Source organism: Mobula birostris, chromosome 27 (genome assembly GCF_030028105.1).
Source record: "Mobula birostris isolate sMobBir1 chromosome 27, sMobBir1.hap1, whole genome shotgun sequence".
NCBI classification, from domain to species: Eukaryota; Metazoa; Chordata; class Chondrichthyes; order Myliobatiformes; family Myliobatidae; genus Mobula; species Mobula birostris.
This window is the reverse complement of record NC_092396.1, coordinates 9105006-9125819: the sequence shown is the minus strand read 5'-3', so window position 1 is coordinate 9125819 and position 20814 is coordinate 9105006. Positions and strand designations below refer to the sequence as shown.

Genomic DNA, 20814 nt, shown 5'->3' with positions numbered 1-20814 from the left:
AGTTCCATTGACCTACATCAAGACCATACCCCTTCCATCCATGTATCAATCCAAAATTTTCATAAATGTTGAAATCCAACCTGTATCCACCATTTCCACTGGCAGCTCATTCCACACTCTCACCAACCACTGACAGAAGTAATCCCCCAACACACACAAAATGCTGGTGGAACGCAGCAGGCCAGGCAGCATCAATAGGAAGTAGTACAGTCAACGTTTCGTGCCAAGACCCTTCGTCAGGACACAGCCTGAAACGGCGACTGTACTTCCTCCAATTGATGCTGCCTGGCCTGCCGCGTTCCACCAGCATTTTGTGTGCGTTGCTTGAATTTCCAGCATCTGCTGATTTTCTCGAGTTTGAGAAGTAATTGCCTCTCAGGTTCCCCTTAAATATTTCACTTTTCACCCTTAACCTTTCGCCTCTAGTCCTGGTCTCACCTAACCTCAGTGAAAAGTGCCTGTATGCACGTACCTCATATATACCAGATCGTAAGGCCAGAATTAGGCCATTTGGCCCATCGAATCTGCTTCACCATTCCATCATGGCTGATTTGTTATGTCTTCTGACTCCTCCCTATAATCTTGAATGCCCTAACTAATCCAGAACTTATCAACTTCCACTTTAAATACACTCAATGACTTGGCCTCCACAGCCATCCGTGGCAAGGAATTCCACAGATTCACCATCCCCTGGCTAAACAAATTCCTCCTCATCTCTGTTCTAAAGTGACATCCCTCTATTCTGAGCCTGTGCCCTCTGGTCATAGAATCTCCCACCATTGGAAATATCCTCTCCACATCCACTCTATCGAGGCCTTTCAATATTCAATAAATTATAATGAGACCCCCCCCCTTCTTCTAAACTCCAGTGAGTACGGGCCCAGAGCCACCAAACGCTCGTCATGCATTAACCCTTTCATTCCCAGGATCACTCTCATGAACCGCCTCTGAACCCTCTCCACCTTTTATCAGACAAAGAGCCCAGAACTGCTCGTGAATTCCAGGCACAGTCTGACCAAAGCCTCAGCATTCCTTTCATATTCCCCTCTAAATGAATGCTAAGATTGCATTTGCCCTCCTTACCACAGACTCAATCTGCAGGATGTGAGGGAATCCTGCCCAAGGACTCCCAAGTCCCTTGCATCTCTGATACTTGAGTTTTCTCCCCATTTAGTGAAGATGCATCAGGATGCTCTTCATCGACTGCAGCTTGGCATTCAATACTATCATTCCCTCAAAACAAATCAACAAGTTCCAAGTCCTCAGCTTTAATAACTCCTAGTGCAGCTGGATCCTTGATTTTCTCACCTGACCACCACACTCGGTTCAGATTGGCAACAATCTCCATCAGCACAGGTGCACCACAAGGCTGTGTGCTCAGCGTCCTGCTCTACTCACTTCATACTTAGGACTGAGGCTAAGCACGGCTCCAATGTCGTATTCAAGTTGCTGACGACTCCACTGTCACTGGCCTCGTCAAAGGCGGTGACGAATCAGCGTACAAGAGGGACAATGGCCGAGTGGTACCACAACAACAACCTCTCACTCAATGTCAGCAAGACCAAGGAGAAGATTGTTCACCTCACGAGGAGGAAACCAGATGTCCATGAACCTGTCCTCATCGGAAGGAAATCAGAGGCGAAGAACTTAAAATTCCTCGGCGTTATCATGGGTCTGTCCTGGACACAGCATGTAAATGCCATTATGAAGAAAGCATGACACCTCTACTTCCTTAGAAGTTTGCGAACATTTGCTGTGTTGTCTAAAACTTTGACTAAACTTCTACAGACGTGTGGAGGAGAATATATTGACTGGTTGCATCATGACCTGCTATGGAGACACCAATGCCCTTGTATGGAAAGCCGACAAAAAGTAGTGGATACGGCCCAGCCCATTCTGGGTAAAGCCCTCCCCACCATTGAGCACATCCATACGGTGTGCCGTCGCAGGAAAGTATTACCCACCATCCAGGTCTTTCTTCTCGCTGCTGCCATCCAGGTGGTGGTACAGGAGCCTCAGGACTCACACCACCAGGTTCAGGAACAGTTATCACCCCTCAACCATCAGGCTCCGGAACCAGAGGGGATAACGTCTCTCAGCTTCACTGAACTGTTCCCTCTGAACTGGACTCACCTTCAAGGACTCTTCATCTCATGTTCTTGATACTCATTGCTTATTTCCTTGACCTTGTCAGGAGCTGCAGGTGGATGCACTTCCTGGAGGTGTGGTCATCAGGGAGACCGTTAGGTACTCTGAAATCCCACATCTGACAGGAGAAGCGTTCCACTGTCCACTTGCTATACTTGCATCCTGCCTACACTTGTTATACCTCTGACTTCTCAAGCTTCAGTTCTAGCCTGTGCCTGGCCAGCCCGCTTACACCTTACTTCTTTTTCTTGGCCCCTGCAGAGTGCCAAAGAGATCATCACGATTGCAGCTTCCCAAAAAGTTCTGAAACGTCCCAAGCTCTTTTTAAACCCCGCCCTGCCTCACCAGTGAATGACTTCTCACAATAATTACACCTCTCATAATTTTGTATCTTGCTAACAAATCTCCGCTCATTCTCCTATGCTCCAGGGAATAGTCCAAACCCGTTCAATCTTTCTATAACTAAGATCCACAAGTTCCAGCAACATCCTCATAAATTTTCTCTGCACCCTTTCAAACCTACTGATCTCTCTCCTGTAGGCAGGTGACCAGAACTGCGCACAATACTCCAAATTTGACCTCACCAACATCTTATACAACTTCATCCATTGGTGGAGGCCTGTCGTCAACGCAGAAGGAGAATTTACTGCTGTGTTCTCTGAGTGCCGCTGTCCATAAACAGCCTGTGCCGAGGAAGCAGCAGAGGGCTGGTGAAGCAGTGCTTATTCACGGACTCTGACAGAACAGACAATGGTGCCCACCAGCTCCACCACAGTGGCAGGGTCTGGGGGATGACAAAGTCCATCATCTCACAGCAAAGGCGGCTCAAGGAGCCGTTACACCTGGCGCATGATGCACTTTGGGGTTCAACTTCCCCCACTGCCCGCGGGGAGCTGTCCCCGTGAACACGTGGATTTCCTCCCACATTCCAAAGGCACACGGGTTGGTGAGTTGTGGGCGGGCTACGCTGGCGCTCTAAGCGCAGTGACACTTCCGGCTGCCCTCAGCACAATCCTCGCTGATCTGATTTGATGCAAATGATGCGTTTCACTGTATGCTTCAATGTACGCGTGACACATAAAGCTCATCGTATTGTACAATCTAACCTTATGTCTTTGATTTACACAGCTCTTCTGCGCGCATGCGTACTGAAAAATAACAATAGCCAACCTTGAATCTTGAAAGTATGGGGGGGCGGGGTGGGGAAAGACGTCAGATGTAGGTGTTTTTTTAACTTAAAAAAAGCCACAGAGGATGGTGGGCGTGTGGAGCATGTTGCCAGGGGTGATGGTAGAGGCAGATATATTCGGGAAATTTAAGAGACTCTTAGATGGGCACATGGATGATAGAAAAATGGTAGGGAAGGTTTAGATTGATCTTGGATTAAGTTAAAAGTTCGGCACAGTATTGTGGGCCAAAGGGCCTGTACCGTGCTGTAGAGTTCTATGTTCAAACATTTGCACCCCAATAATCAGCCCCTTCGCCGGGAACGTGGCCAACATACCAGCTTCTCGATAAAGTCGTCAACCGCCTGGCCGGCCTTCACCAAGAGAACAACGCGTCGGGGCTTCTTCAGCTTGCAAACCATCTCCTCCAGAGAGCGGGCGCCGATCACCTTGGTCCCCTTGGCCTCTTTCTCCAGGAAGCTGTCCACTTTGGACACGGTTCTATTGAAGGCACAGACCTGGGACACAAACACAGAACCAGAGTTAATATTGTACACCTCTATCAAATCAGCCCTCATCCTCCTACACGCCAACAGATGTAGTCCTAACCTATTCAGCATTTCCCTTCTCCTGCCACTGTCTGTAAGGAGTTTGTACGTCTCCTCGTGACTGCGTGGGTTTCCTCCGGGTGATCAGGTTTCCTCCCACAGTCCAACGACGTACCGGTTGGTAGGTTAATTGGTCATTGTAAATTGTCCTGTGATTGGACTAGGGTTGAATCAGGGGTTGGTGGGCAGTGCAGCTCGAAGGGGCTGGAAGGGCCAATCTCATACTGTATGCCAATAAATAAATAAATAACTCAGGTTGCCAAAGTCCCAGCAACACCTTCCAAATCCTCTGTACTCTTTCAATCTTACCGATATCTTTCTGTAGGTAGGTTTAATGAAGTGCTTGCAATATCTTAAACTTGGCCTCACCAACATCTTGCACAACTTCAACCACTGTTGATTAAGTTTGCTGAAATTGCATGGGACATCTAAAGTTAATCTTTAGACATGCCACCAACACCATGCTGTTAACATGCAGCATCCTGAGTCCTCCTTGGGAACAGTTTCACAAAAGTGTCTGGGCCAGGAGAGTGGGAGCAAGCAGAGAACTACATCCATACACATGTCTACAACCACCCCAGTGGGATACACTGAACTTCAATTCATCTAAGATCAACACCTTAATAGAAACAAACACACCCAAGCAGGTAAAAATGATTAAACTCTACAATCACACCAACTCCTTCCCTCTCTGTGCAGAACTTATCCATAGAAAAACAAGAAAACCACATTCTTAAACTATTAAGTATGAAGAATGGGTTGGGGTGAATGAGTTGTGGGCATGCTATTTTGGTAACGCTTGCAGGCCGCCCCCAGCACACCCGCGGACTGTGTAGGTCGTTGGTGCAAACTGATGCACTTCACTGCACATTTCAACACACATGTGACAAAAAGAAAGCTAATCTTTAGACATACCACAAAGCCGTGATCGTTCATGTTCAGAATCAAGTTCTGGCCCATTACCGCCAGTCCGATCAACGCAATATCAGCTCTGTGGAGGAGAAAAAGAAATCACTTTTATTCCTGAGCCTGACATCAATCACGAGTCACAGAACAGTTACGTTGTAGGTGCATAGTCAGGGGCACCTCCTGCCCCTAATAAGTGGCCACTAAGTGTACGTGCACGGTCTTCTGCTGCTGCTCCATCAGATTTCTGAACACTAGCTCACTGTTCAGCCATCATTTTTTAAAATTGCAACCTGTAGTCATTTTTACGGCCCAGTCCAACACAGGTAAAGCCCTACCCACCACTGAGCACATCTACACAAAACGCTGCCACAGGAAAGCAGCATCCGTCATCAGGGACCCCCACCACCCGGGACATGCTCTCTGCTCACCGCTGCCATCAGGAAGGAGGTACAGGAGCCTCAAGACTCACACCACCAGGTTCAGGAACAGTAATTACCCTTCAACCATCAGGCTCTTGAACCAAAGCGGATAACTTCACTCAACTTCACTTGCCCCATCACTGAAATGTACCCACAACAAACAGACTCACCTTCAGGGACTCTTCATCTCATGTTCTCGATATTTATTGTTTATTTACGTTATTGTTTATTCTTTATGCATCTGTACAGACTGTTGTCCTCCGCACTCTGGTTGAAAGCCCAAGTTGGGTGGTCATTCATTGATTCTGCTACAGTTACTATTCTATAGGATTGTTCAGTCTGCTCACAAGAACAATAAATCTCAGGGCTGTATTTGATGACATATATACACTTAGATAATAAAATTTACTTTGTACTTTGTCTTTGCACTGTACTGCTGCCACAAAACAACAAATCTGTGGTAACAAATCTGATTCTGGGTGATCCAGACTGTGGTGATTCTGTGAAATTCATTGCTACAGGTGGCTTAGGTATGTTTAAAGTGGCTGCTGATAAGATTCTTGATTAGAAAGGGCTTCAAAACTTACAGAGAAAAGGCAGGGGAATAGGGCCGAGAGGGAAAATAAGTCAGCCATGACAGAATGGCAGAGCAAACTTGATCGACCGAATGGCCTAATTCTGCTCTTATGCCTTGTGTACCACAGATCTGCCCACAGCCAAGGTCTCAGCAGCTTTGTGTAGAACAGAGTAGCTGCTGAAAATGGCAATAGAGAAGTAGGGAGGTCTGCTCAGTGCTTCCAAACCTACTGATGGTGGGTCAGCTGGTACACCAGGAGTCCACTCTGACCCTCTTTGAATTGAGAACCGTGACAAATATAAGATTGGGCGGTGGCGTGGAGATACGTCTCTACCAAGGGAGGTGTACGGTGCTCCTTCCCTCCGCTAGCCTGCAGGTCACCTTTGGGCAAGGTGTAAATCAAGGTGTGATCCAGGGTCAGGTGGTGGATGGTCGTCTGAGCAGCCGGTGCATATCACAACTCCTGGTTAACACAAAATACTCTGCAAATGCTGGGGTCAAAGCAACACTCACAACACGCTGGAGGAACTCAGCAGGTTGGACAGCATCCGTGGAAATGATCAGTCAACGTTTCAGGCCGGAACGTTGACTGATCGTTTCCACGGATGCTGTCCGACCTGCTGAGTTCCTCCAGCGTGTTGTGAGTGTCAGAAGTCCTGGTTATATGACCATTGAGGCCAGGCAGACAATCTCTGAAGAGTAATAATGGTTGGGGTTACCCGTCTTGTGAAGACACTGCCCAGAAGGACACAATAGCAAAGCAAAATTTTGTCAAGAACAATCATGGTCGAAGGCCATGATTTCCCACCTCATACAACACAGCACATAACAATGATGAAGCCAAGTATAAGAAAACAGGTTGAGAACAAGGACAGCTCTTCCATCCAAAGGCATGAAAAGCACCAGTGAAATGATGTTGTCACGCATGCTTTACACCTGACGATACTTGTAGAGCCAATGTACTGTTACTGACCTGCGGAACTCAGCAGGTCAGGTGGAATCAATAGACAGTTGCTGTTTCGGCCGAGATCCTTCATCGGGACTGGAGCCAGAATAAGGTGGGGGGGGGGGGGAGGGGAAGGAGCACAAGGTGATAGGAGGTAGGTGAGGGGGGGGAGATGATAAATGATTAGGGGAAGGTTGATGAGATAAGAAGCTGGGAGGTGATAGGTGGAAGGGGTAAAGAATCTGATAGGAGAGGACAGTGGACCATAGGATAAAGGGAAGGAAAAGGGCAACCAGAGGGAGGTGATGGGCAGGTGAGGTGAAGTGATGAGAAAGGGTAAGAGCGGAGCCAGAATGAGGAGATGAGGAAGGGAAAACAAATTACTGGGAGTTAGAGAAATCGATGTTCATGCTGTCAAGCCTGAGGCTGCCAAGAAGGAATACGAGGTGTTGCTCCTCCAACCTGAGTGTGCGGCTCCCTTGGGTTGGAATTAGTAATTTACAATTCCACAGAATGGATCATTATGTTCAGTTCCTGCATGTGCCTGAGACAGTCTGGGCTGGGAATGGCAATGGTTCTGGCTCCGGTATCCATTCAGTGTAGCTGGCTGGAGGAAGTGTATACACCCAGACACCTGTACACCTGCTCGTTAACACAAAGAACTAATCAGCCAATCATGTGGCAGCAACTCAGTGTATAAAAGTTTGCAAACACAGTCAAGAGGTTCAGTTCTTGTTGGACCAGACATCAGAATGGGGAAGATCTGTGATCCAAGTGACTTCAACCGTGCAATGATTGTTGGTGCCAGACAGGGTGGTTTGAGTATCTCAGAAACTGCTGATCTCCTGGGATTTTAATGCTCAGCTGTGTCTAGAGCTTACAGAGAATGGTGTGAAAAACAAAACATCCAGTGAGTGGCAGTTTTGTGGGTGAAAATGCCCTGTCACTGAGAGAGGTCAGAGGAGAATGGCCAGACTGGTTCAAGCTGACAGGAAGGTGACAGTAACTCAAATAACCACACTTGACAACAGTGGTGTGTATCTCTGAGCACACAATAAGTCAAATCTAGAAGCAGATGGGCTACAGCAGCAGCAGACCACTCTGGGTTCCACTCCTGTACCAACCAAAGAGGCCACTGAGTGCGCATGCTCTGCTCTCCACATGGACGGCACCCCCTCCTCTCCCATACCACCTCAGAACATTCCTCCCACCCTCCCCCACATGAACTACACCTTCCAGCAGAAACCAACAAAATCCTGCACCATCAAACCGATTGATCAGCCTCGTAAGAGTAAAGATGTGAGAGCTTTTAAAGCCCGTGCAAAAAGGGATCAGCCTCAGGGGAAAAGTGACTGAAAGAACATGGGGGGGGGGGGGGAGGCAAAAGTTTTTGAATCGATGACTCTATTGCAAAAGTCTGTTAAAACTCACCAGCTGGCTGGACATTGCGAAATCTATCCTGTCTCATCCTCAAGCTGCAGTTTGATTGGCTGGCAATTGCAAATATTAATCCTGTTAACTTCCCCTTTGTAAAACTTCCACCTGTCAGAGCAATACTATTTCTAATACTTGCGGGAAAAAGATCTTAGCTAGTGTATTGCAAAACAGGGCGAGCACTGCCAGATTCACACTGTAGGCAGCAACAGATTTTCACAGTCATTCTGTCTGGGACTTCCTGATAGCAACCCATCTGAGAAATGAAGAAATACCAGTCCTCCTACTTTCAGGACATTCGAAAGTTTTTTTTTGACAAGAACAGGCCATTCTACCAACAAAACTTGCTAAACTCCTCTTCCTATAATGTGCTGAAATAACTAAAAAGCTTAGATTGCAAGTCTCCAATGTATGACTCTCAGCTACGTAGTTTACTCGCGGTGTGAGGAAATGCTTCCTGATGTTAATCTGAAATCTCCCTTTAACCAGTCTCCACCTTTGGCCCCGTGCCCTTGATGCTGGATTAATTCTGCAGTAGCAGCTGGTATCCACCTTAGTGACGTTGAACACTTTTATCATGTCTCCTCTCATTTGATATCTACTTAGGCTCAAAAGACTTGATTCTTTCAATCCTTCTTCATAGCTCATCCCCTGCAGCCCTGGAATGAGACTAGTCACCCTTCTCTGAATTCTCTCCAGTGCCTTCACATACCTCACACAATATGGAGACCAAAATTGTACTCAGTATTCAAGGTGTGGCCTCACAAGTGCATTATACAGCTTAAAGAGAATGTCTAGACTTGAACTTCACTGAGCGCATTATATAGCCCAACATTCTATTAGCCTTCCTGATTGCTTCTGTGCATTGGCTAGATGTTGATAGTGATGATTCTACCAGGACTCCCAAATCCTTCTCATACAGTACACTTTTTAAATTGACCCTCCCCCCCATTGTATTTTCATATCTAATATTTCTACTTCCTACATGTAATACTTTATATTTACTTACGTTAAATTTCATCTGCCATTTATCTGCCCACATCTGGATTTTGTTTAGATCTAACTGTACTGATTCTGCTGCCTGAATGTTATCAGCCCATCTCCCTAAATCTGTGTCATCTGCAAACTTTACTAGTTTACTTGTTATGTGCCTATCCAGATCATTAATATAAATTAATAACAGCAGCGGCCCCAAAACTGATCCGTGCGGAACCCACATTTAACATCTAGGTGTGAAAATGATCCTCTCACCATAACCCATTTTCTGTTTTTGAGCCAATTCTGCATCCATTCACATACCTTACCCTGAATCCTTACCTCCTGTAATTTGAATATTAATCTCTTGTGGGGTACCTTGTCAAAAGCTTCTGAAAATCCAAGTAAATAATGTCAACCGCTCTATTGTCATCACAACTTTTAGTTGCTTCTTCACAGACCTCCAACATATTAGTAAAACATGATTCCCCCTTTCTGAACCCATGCTGGCTTTCTGCTAACATGCCTGTTCTTATCAGCTGCTTTTCCATTTTGTTCTTTATTAATGTTTCCACTATTTTACCCATGATACACATGAAACTTACTGGTCTATAGTTACCAGGGTCAGTGTGGTCACCCTTCTTACAAACTGGGATATTGTTAACCCATTTCCAGTCTTCATTGACTCTTGAAAAATACATGTTAGGGGTTTGTATATATAATCACAGACCTCTTTATGTACCCATGGATACATGTTGTCTGGCCCTGAAGATTTATTAACTTTTAGCCTTTTCAGAGGAAGCAGGACCTCACTAAGCTCTCTTAAGTTTCTTAAAACAACTTTATTTTTCTCTACGCTTACTAGCATATTGCTAACATCATCACAGGTGAACACTTTAGCAAAATATGAGTTAAGAGTATCCGCTATGTCCGCCTCTGCATAATTTATCACCCCACTATTATACCCAATATATTTAATTTTCGCCTTGACTTTTACCGCTGAAGTATTGAAAAAAATCTCTTGGGGTCATTCTATCAGCAATATCCTTCTCAACCTGTCTTTTTGGCAAATCAAATTTCCCTCTTGACTGTAGCTGTCGTATTTTCATATGTCCCATGGTTAGGATCATTATTTTTTCTTCTTTTGCTTATATAGCTGTCTTCTTCAATAATTTTTTATGTTTATCTTTATTCATCCATGTCATTGATCTATTGTTTTTATTGCTTCTCCCGACCTTGGATATGAACATTTTCTGCTCTGCGTGTATTACCTCTTTAAATCGACCCCATCGTTTCTTAACTGACTCTACGCCAAGCAGCTTCTTCCAGTTTACCTTCTGAATTCTTTGCCACATCTGCACAAACTTTGCCTTTCTGAAGTTCAACTTAATGGCTTTGATTTTTACTGATATACTCTCCCAAAAAAGTTGGAGACTAATAATGTTATGATCACTTGTTCCTAAAGGCACAACAACCACTGGACTCAAAATTCTTTCCAGACTGTCACAGAATCTAGACAGGCCTCCCCTCTTGTTGGTGCATTAACATACTGGGTCAAAAAGCAGTAATTCATTAACTCAATAAATTCACTTTCCTGTAATCCATTAGTCACTGGGTCCTCCCACTCAATATTTGGGAAATTAAAGTCACCTATAACTGTAACATCACCCTCAGAACATGCTTTTCTAATATTGAGAGAGTTGTTTATTAAAGTCACTATCAGCATTGGGGGGGGGGGGGGGAGTCTATAACATACACCCAATGTTATTCCTTTATCCTTATAACTTGCAATTTTCACCCAGATATCTTCACTGTCTCGATCCATCTCCTGTCGTAAGCAGCCTCGTGTTTAAATTCTCTCTTATATATGTCTACTCCTCCACCTTTACGATCTTGCCTATCGTTCCAAAGTATATCCCTCAATACTATATTCATTGCCATCCTTTGCGGTCAGCCGGGTTTCAGTATTGCTGTTGCATCATATTTATATGCACTTGCATTTATTTAATTTTTTATTCTTCGCTTATTTTATGAATTTATACAGGCTATCCTGAGTCGATTACTGATGTTTTTCATCCTTACTCCAACCCATTTTTTATACTTGTGATTACTGCACAGACAGAACTCCCAAAGACATGGCTCATAAGAACAGTGAAAAGTATTGAAATCCAAACCTCCCACTTCCAAATCTATCTGACACCCAAACACCACCTATTGATATATGTTCCATTTTGCTATCAGCTATAACCACAAGAGATTCTGCAGGTGCTGGAAATCCACAGTAACACACACAGAAAATGCTGGAGGAACTCAGCAGGTCAGGCAGCGTCTATGGAGAGGAATAAACAGCTGACGCTTTGGGCCAAGGCCCTTCCCCAGAAGCTTTGACTCTATTCCTTTTTATAGATGGCGGCTGACTTGCTGAGCTCCTCCAACACTTCGTGTGTGTTGTAATCAACCGACCGCCTTTCAGAGTTGTGGTTTAACTTTTTTTTTAAAAAAAGTGCTGTTATTAGATCTTAGTTCATGGGAAATATTTACTGCATGTGAAAAGTAAACCTCATGTATATTCCAAACGAGCTTGAGATTTGATCAAGTTCAGGAGAGGAAGATAACAGTCTGATCTCAATAGGAGCCAACTGCAGGGTGGGGCCAGGTACATTCAGCTGGGATCCGTCAGGCCACATTGACCCAGTCCCGGATGACTTACTTAGCAAGGGAGTTACTTTCAGAAACTTACAAGTTTCTTGTGTTTCATCCTTAACCAGATTACAATGGATTTGAAATCATTATGCATGAAGTGATGGTCAAATCAATGTGGAAATATTTGAGCATAACTAAGATTCAGACTAGCCATGGTAGCGTCAAGTTTTAATGCTATGCCCTAGCCTCTTAATGAATCTCTCTCTGTCCATGGCCTTCAACACGGCTTGTATCGAGAAACCTAAACAAGATTTCGACCAGATATCTAGTACTCACATAACATTTTATTCGGTTCATTCAACAACCAAATTTTCTACTGTAAGATTAAAAAAACAGTAACAGAAACCTTCACGAACACATTCCAGGCAGATAAGTTTTACTGAAAAATAAATCTTTACTTTAAAAAAAAAGTTGGCTTCATCCTTTAAAGCTGCCTCAATATATCTTCACACCTGACCACAACCAGAAGTGGTAGTGGGAATCAGCTCCCGCTACCTATTAAATGCCCCCAATGGCGTACATCTCAAATAGCCTCTGATAACCAAGTCCAGCTCCTGACCTTCACGTGCGGCTTAACTATTAAGCCCGGCAGAGTCGGTTCTACTAACATAAGTGGCAAAGGCGGGTTGCTCCAAGCAGACGGGGCTCGTCGGCTGTGGTTGGCAACTCATCAGAGAAAAAGACATTACTGATCTCAAGCCTCCACTGCCCTGTGGCTCTACCCACTCTTGGAGAAGGTTTCTGGAGTAAAACAAGGAAAACTCCGGAGCTGGAGCCCCTGAGGCAGTCTCACGTTGAGTTCAACGCTGACCGGCAACTCCTGGGACGCCGCTGGTGCCAAACTGTATCGGTCTCTGCCGTCCCTTTGGATTCATCATGGAGAGAGGGAGCTTGCTACGTGGCTTGCATACTGGCTGCGTATCACAGACAGCTGGGGTACAACACCCATGGGTGACCCCGACCAACAGCGGGCTCTATACATTTTGATCAGAACATTAAGACCAAAAGACATAGGAGCAGATTTGGGCCATTTGGCCCATCTAGTCTGTGCCACTATTCCATCGTGGTTGATTTATTACCCTGCTCTGCCTCACTTTCCTACATTCTCCCCAAATTCTTTGATGCCCTGACTAATCAAGAACTCAGCAACCTCCAAGTTCTGAATCCTCCACCCCCTGAATATTGTAGCACAGCAGAGGTCATGTCTGATTCTATACTCATTCAAGTACTGAGCTGATCACTCCCCCCTCACCTCCCCCCAAGAGACACAACGTTGTCATCGCCACCAGGGCTCTGGTGAAGTCCTCTGTGCCCATCGTCCCACAGTGAACTCTCATTTTGCTTTCTGTGTGGAGGTCTGTAAGTGGGCAGCTCCCCCTCACAACCAAGACACTAAATTGGATGCGAAGTGCTTCACCTTGGCTACCCTGGGTCACTTGATGATAATCAGGGAGCTTTTAAAGAAGCAGTCCGATCTCCCTGCAGGCTGAGTCAGTGGAATGGAATGCAAATACCTTGTTAGCATTCATTTTGAGGGGACTGGTATATAAAAGCAAGGTGAGGCTTTATAAGACATTGGTCAGACCTCAGATGGAGTATTGTGAGCAATTTTGGGCCTCTTATCTAAAAAATAATGTGCTGGCATTAGAGAGAGTACAAAGGAAGTTCGTGAGAACTAGTGCTGCAGTGCCCAAGACTTTTGCACAGGACTGTATTTGTCAACCTGGAGCAGAGAGCGAGTCTGTAAACCCGACAGGAGCAAAGGATATTGAGAATGGTGCGCAACAGGAATTCTGCAGATGCTGGAAATTCAAGCAACACACATCAAAGTGAATGGTGAGGGTGGAACGCCACAGGAGGGGTATGGGGCAGGTGGCAGAGAAGGAGTGCCAGGTGCAGGGGGCGGGGAAGTGGCGTGGGTGCAGACACAAAATTGCAAACAATTGGTTTATTGACCATTACAGAATGTCTCTCTGGTGCTTCCTGTTCCCTCCCCTCTCCCTTCCCCTTTTCCCAACCATGATTCCCCTCTCCCTGCCCCCTTCCCACTCTCAGTCCACAATAGAGACCCATATCAGAATCAGGTTTATCATCACTCACATATGTCATAAAATTCGTTTGTTTTTGTGGCAGCAGTACAGTGCAATACATAAAATAAAGCCTCAGAATAAAGGATGTCCCACTAGAACAAAGACAAGGAGGATTTTCTTTAGCCAGAGGGTGGTGAATCTGTGGAATTCATTGCCACAGACAGCTGTGGAAACCACATCACTGGGTATATTTAAAACTGAGGTTAACAGGTCCTGATTAAGCGTCTTGGCCCAAAATGTTGACTGTTTATTCATTTCCACAGATGCTGCCTGACCTGCTGAGTTCCTCCAGCATTTTGTGTGTGTTGCTTTGGATTCTGTGCAATGGCCCGAGGGTTGGCTCACTTTTCCAGAGGGAGACCAGAACTGTGTCCTCTCACGTTCAGAAGAAAGAGACACCTCTGAAACCTCAAAATCCTTCCAGGCCTCAACACGCTGGACATGAGGAAGGTCTATTTTCTTCCGGCTGGAAGCCCGGAAACAGAAACCACAGTATCACTGAGAGGGAGAGTGTTCAAGGGCAAAGTACATTTATTATCAAAGTACGTGTACCACACACAGCCTTGAGATTCATCTTCTTGCAGGTAGCCACAGAACAGAGAAACACAACTGAATCCAGGGGAAGATAACTATACCACAAAGACTGTCAAATATCCAATGTGTAAAAAAAAACAAGCCGTGCACACATAATCCACGGAACATGAACGACAGACTCCCCAAAGGCTCCGCAACAATGGAGCCACTTCAGTGCCAAGGTGAGTGAAGCCCACACGGTGAACATCTGGAACACTCTATCCCACAAATCCACCAAATTCTCTCCAGAAATGAACTGGTTTCTCGATATTAAAGGAATCAAGAGCTGTGGGATACTGCAGGAAATAAGGAGCTTCTGATGGAGCAGAATCCAAGAACTAAAAGGGCCCCCTATAAGAGTCCTCCACTAGATTTACTCTCCGTTGGCAGGTTCAACCCCAGCCGCTGTAAGTAAAGAGTGTGCACGCTCTCCCCATGTGACCACATGAATTTTCTGCAGTTTCCAAAGATGTAAAGGTTTGGGTTAGCAAATGGGGGCACACTATGTTGCCACCACTTACAGGCTGCCCCCAGCACGTCCTCAAACTCTGTTGATGTTGACCAAGGGCGTATTTCACTGTATGTGACAAATGAAGCTAAAGAGCACTTTAATCTTTTATTATGTCTAAAAAAAGAACTTCTCAATCCATCTGTGATCTACCGTCTCAGTTCAGGTAACACACAGGGAAAGTAATGGTAGCGGAAAAAATTGTAAGAGAAATGAAGAGAAACCTGTTCATAGACAAGTGTTTAACCCTTTCATTAACTCAAGAAAAACAGGAACATTCCCTATTCATTTATACCTCCGGATCAATAGGCTTGGGTTAAAGCCCACCCGACAAACTCATGAAGAGAAATCTAGGTAAACGCTCCATGTGGCACTCTCCAAATCATTCTTTACGTTGACTAAGGTGGATGTATAAAAGCTGAACAGTACCATTCCCAAGAAGAACAGAGAAATATCCAGAATCCTAGCCAATACCCCATCTCCCAGCGCCCTGACCTTCATGACACCACTATCTGCTGTAGCCTTCCCTCCGCAACGCTTGCCACCCTTTTAAACCACCTCGCTTTGAGATACCTGATAGGCGCTAGAGAAATGAAAGTCTTACGTTCCCTTGATAACAAGGAAGCGTCAGGGCAGTTGATTTTAACAACAAAATAACCATTATCCGGTACTGGTTATACTCACTGAGCCATGATGAAGCCTCGCCTGGCGCTGCCCGAATCTGATTTTTCCCCCCACCTCTCTCTGTGTCACTTTCAGCCCCCGCCTCCTATTGGTCAGCGCCCGATTGCTACATCGCGTTCTTTGAGGCGGCGTTCTCTGATTGGTCTAACCCGCGTGTCAGTCAGGGCGGCTGGGCGGGACGAGAGCGGCTGGAAGGGGAGAGCAGAAGATCGGCGGATTGCGGGTGGGAGAGGGGTGGCCGCCGGCGGGTGTTTGAAATGCTCCGCACGAAGGGAGGTCATTGAACGGAGCTGAGGGCGGCTCCGACAGCGAGGGTGAGAGCCTGAGGAGGCCGGCTGAGGGCCGAACATCGATTCAGTCTTTGCTCCTTTGCTCTGGACGGGTAACCAAGTGCGGCCGCATCAATTTCCTGCAAGTCAACATGACTCTACAATTTGTGCAGGAACAAGACTCTGAGATGAGGTTTTACATTCCTCTTACACCTCCCAGGACATCCCATGGCGACGTTTTTTCGTAATAGCGTCAAAAAGCAAGCTCCCCGGAAATGACATTGGTATTGGAACGGGCTTATCATTGCCGAGATAGAATGGATAGTTTTTTCCTGCACCCTTGTCAGACATTAATTACAGGAAGGCAGTAACAGCATGCCGAATGTAGTGTTAGGTTTAAGGGAAAGAAATAAGTGCAGGCAGGCAGACAAATAAATCCCCATGGTCACCATGAGGTAGACTGAGAGATCTATTGTCACATTACATCTAAAAACCGGGAAGACATTGCACTCGATACACCTGGAGGAAAGCTGATCAAGAGGGAATTGCGCTGCAGAATGAGAATCGGGTTTAATATCCACACACAATGCTGGAGGAACTCAGCAGGCCGGGCAGCATATGCAGTGGGACTGGTCTCTTTTCCATAGATGCTGCCTGGCCTGCTGAGTTCCTCCAGCATTTTGGGCATGTTCATGGTGTTGTGTTTTTAATATTTCTGTGATATTTGAGCAATCTTGTAAATACATTGCTTGATTAACCAATCCTGTTCGTTTCGTTTGTTTGTTGTGTGCCGAACGTATGACGAGGGCGACCATGGTCTTTCCATTGACCATGATTGTTCTTGGCAAATTTTCTACAGAAGTGGTTTGTTCTAGGCAGCGTCTTTATGAGATGGGGGACCCCAGCCATCATCAATACTCTTCAGAGATTGTTTGCCTGGCGCCAGGACTTGTGATATACACCAGCTGCTCCCATGGGTTCATATGACCCTGATGGGAGGGGGGCAGGCTAAACAGTTGCTACACCTTGCCCAACAGTGACCTACAGTTTAGCAGAGGGAAGGAGCACCTTACACCTCCTTCGGTAGAGACGTATCTCCACCCCCCCCCCCATCCATTGTTCATTTAAATAATTCATTTTGGGTTATATGTATAAATACGTGAATTGCCTACATCATCACGCTACCACGTGATGTGCATGCACCTCGCTTAAAGTAAATTCGAAGTTAGACTCACATTTTGGACTTCTGTGTCTTCCTTTGACTTAGTTTAATATTTTGGAGCTACAAAGCATAAGACTCAGTTTCGTTGTCCATTTGGGAATCTGATGGCAGAGGGGAAGAAGTGCAGAGAGTGTGTCTTCAGGCTCTGTACCTCCGCCCTAATGGTAGCAATGAGAAAAGGGCATGTCTTGGGTGATGGCATGAGGGTGAGCTCCTCAGTGCTGCAGGGAATAAGCGACAGCAATGGAAGGAGAGTCTGAACAACCGAAAGACCCAATATTAACCACAGCCACCACTTACTCGTGTCCACACTGTACCAGAATATATGGATCCCAGATCAGCCTCTACAGACACCTGAGGACCCACCAATAGACAATCCCTACAGGCACCTGATGACCCACCAATAGACAACCCCTATGGCCACCTGAGGACCCACCAATAGACAACCCTTACGGTCACCCGAGGACCCACCAATAGACAACCCCTACGGTCACCCGAGGACCCACCAATAGACAATCCCTACGGTCACCTGAGGGCCACCAATAGACAACCCCTATGGCCACCTGAGGACCCACCAATAGACAATCCCTACAGCCACCTGGGGTCTTGACAATCGGCAGCCCCTTTGGAGAACAGCACACTTAACTCAAATGATCACTGAGTTATAGTGAAAAACAATTTTGCTTGTCACTCAGACAGATCATTCCACATTTAAGTACGCTGGTGTAGGACAAAGAGAAAAGGAAAAACAGCATACAAAATGCTGAAGGAACTCAGCAGATCAGGCAGCAACAATGGAGGGGAGTAAACCGCTAATGTTTTGGGCCGTGACCCTTCACCTGGATGGGAAAGGGAGGGTGAAGAGGCCAGAATAAAAGGCTGGGGGGGGGTAGAAGGGGGAGGAGTACCAGCTGGTAGGTGATAGGTGAAGCCAGGTGAGGCAGAGATGGGTGAGTGGAGGAAGGAGGGGATGAGGGAGCAAAATATACTGTTACAGTGCAACACACAAAATGCTGGAGAAACTCAGCAGGTCAGGCGATATCTATGGAGGGGAATAAACTGTCGACGTTTCTGGCCGGGAGCCTTGGGTAATTCCTGAAGCGTGAAGATTGTAACGTGTAGCGAGGGTAGATCCAGTAATTAGATGACAGCGCCATCGTGCGGTAGATAGAGTTCAGTTTTATTTGTTCAAGAATAGAAGTGGTCCTTGAGCGCTGGGGTTGTACGTTTTCAGGGTTTTATATCTTCTGCCCGAAAGGAAGGGGAGAAGGGGGGGGGAGAAGAGTTCATTTTTTGTGTATGAGAAATCAGTTCAAGCGCCTGAGAGCAGCAAGATAGAAGCTGTCCTTTAAGTCTGACGGTACGTGCTCTCGGGCTTTGGATGATCTGCCCGATGGGAGAGGGGAGAAGAGAGAATGTCTGGGGTGGTGGGGGGGGGGTCTTTGTTGTATTAGGCTGATTTTTATGGAGGGAGTTTGACTCGTGCGATGCACGTTGAGTGATAATGATTGAGGTATAAATAGAGGGTAAATCACCGAGCCCAACTTTGCATTTCAAGTCATACCTGAGAGAGTATTTTACAACAGTGGCTCTGGAAGTGCAGCACTCCCTCTGTCCTGCGCTGGGTGTTAACGTAGTTTTCTCAGCCCAGTACTGCTAGAGTTGGGCCATTAAACTCTACTCAGTGTGCAAAGCCTACTTCTCCTGAATGAAAATTATTAAAAAGCCAATGATTCTGGGAAATATTGATTTATTGCAAGATTAATATTAAAGATTAGTTTATTTTAAAGTTCAAAATAAATTTTATTATCAAGTACGTACAACCTTGAGATTCTATTTTCTTGTTAGCATTCTCAATAAATCCATAGAATAATCATAACAGAATCAAAGGACCAATGGTGATAACTATTCAACTTTACCTGCCCAATCATTGAAATGTTCCCACAACCAATGGACTCACTTTCAAGGACCCTTCATCTCACGTTCTTGATATTTATTGCATTTTTATTTATCATTTCTTTTTGTATTTGCAGAGTTTGTTGTCTTCTGCACACTGGTTGAATGCTCAAGCTGGGAAGTCTTTGATTCTGTTATGGTTATTATTCCATAGATTTATTGAGAATTCCCACAAGAAAATGAATCTCAGAATTGTACGGTGACATATGTGCTTTGATAATACGTTAACTTTGAACTGAATAAAGGGTCAACATTTCAGCTGGTCTTGCTGAAGGGTCTCAGTCTGAAACTTCAACTCTTTGTCCCTCTCCACAGATGCTGCCTGACCTGCTGAGTTCCTCCAGCATTTTGTGTGTGTTGCTCAGGATTTCCAGCATCGGCAGAATCTCGTGTTTATCAGAATCAGGTTTAATATCACCGGCATGTAATCTTGAAATTTGTTAACTTTGTGTCAGCAGTACAATGCAATACATAATAAGAGAAAAAACTGAATTACAGTAATATATATTAAATAGTTAAATAAGTAATGCAAAAATGAAAAAAGTAGGTAGTGTTAACGTTTTCTCTGCAGTGTTTTGGACTAGGCAAAGGTGCTGGGATCTGTATGTGATTAAAGTGCTGAATTCACAGCTTGACAATCTTTCCCAATTCCAACTATATGTGGTGCAACAGTCAAAGATCTAGTTTGCTGCCAAGATGCTGTCTTTATGGGGTACTTGAGTACATCAGCTCGATCGATACGCAGATACGGTACAGAGAGTGTCACCATGGGAGACTGAAATTAATTTCCACTGCTTGATCACATTTTACACACGCTCGGGAAGAGCAGTGAGTTCTCGTTTAATTTTAGTACTTATTTTCTAACCAACACTAAAATCCCATTTTAAAAAAAAAGCAAACTTGTATGGGTTGAGCAGGATCTGTGGGAGTTGGGGGTAGACGGAATTGTTGGTGTTCAAGGTTACCACCCTGTATCAAAACAACAATCCCAGTCACTGGCTTCTTTTCTGTGTTTTTTTTCCCCCAACTTGTTTCACAGCTCCCACAAGTATTCCTCTGGAGTACTCACCATGTAACTAGAGGCAGAATGGTTTGTAGAGGTTAGCATAACTGGACCAGAGGGCATGTCTTATGAGGATAGGTTGAGTGAGATTGGGCTTTTCTCTTTAGAGTGGAGGATGAGAGGTGACTTGATAGAGGTGTACAAGAGGGCACAATTTTAAGGTGGTTAGAGGAGAGCTTAGAGGCAAGTTCTTTACACAATGGCAGAGGCAGATACATTAGGGGCATCTAAGACACACGAATGACAGAAAAATGGAGGGCTATATAGGAGGGAAGGGTTAGATTGAATTTACAGAGTAGGTTAAAGGGTTGGCACAACATCATGAGCTTAAGTGACTGTAGTTTGCTGAAATGTTCTACGTTCAAATAATGCTTTACAGCGCCAGCGATTGGGGTGTGGTTTCAGCCGCTGTCTGATAAGGAGTTTTTACGTTCTTCCCACGACCACGTGCGTTTCCTTCCATAGTCAATGTACATGTGATAAATAAAGCTAATCCTAAAACTTTACTGTCAAAGATAATTTGGCTTGATGTGTACTGGGAATAGTCAGTCATTAAGGACTCCC

The 20814-nt window shown here is 45.3% G+C and overlaps 1 protein-coding gene across 1 annotated transcript in view; it reads right to left on the bottom strand.

Annotated features, from left to right (window-relative positions):
* pgd (phosphogluconate dehydrogenase) overlaps positions 1–15841 on the bottom strand; it is a 36502-nt gene extending 20661 nt beyond the window's left edge. Inside the window, exons 1-3 of the mRNA XM_072245140.1 lie at positions 15741–15841; positions 4838–4913; positions 3653–3832 (exon numbers count right to left, since the gene is read on the bottom strand). Coding sequence (XP_072101241.1) covers positions 3653–3832; positions 4838–4913; positions 15741–15748 — 264 coding nt within the window. The 5' untranslated portion in view covers positions 15749–15841. The remainder of the gene's footprint in view (positions 1–3652; positions 3833–4837; positions 4914–15740) is intronic.
* Between the last annotated feature and the right edge of the window lie 4973 nt (positions 15842–20814).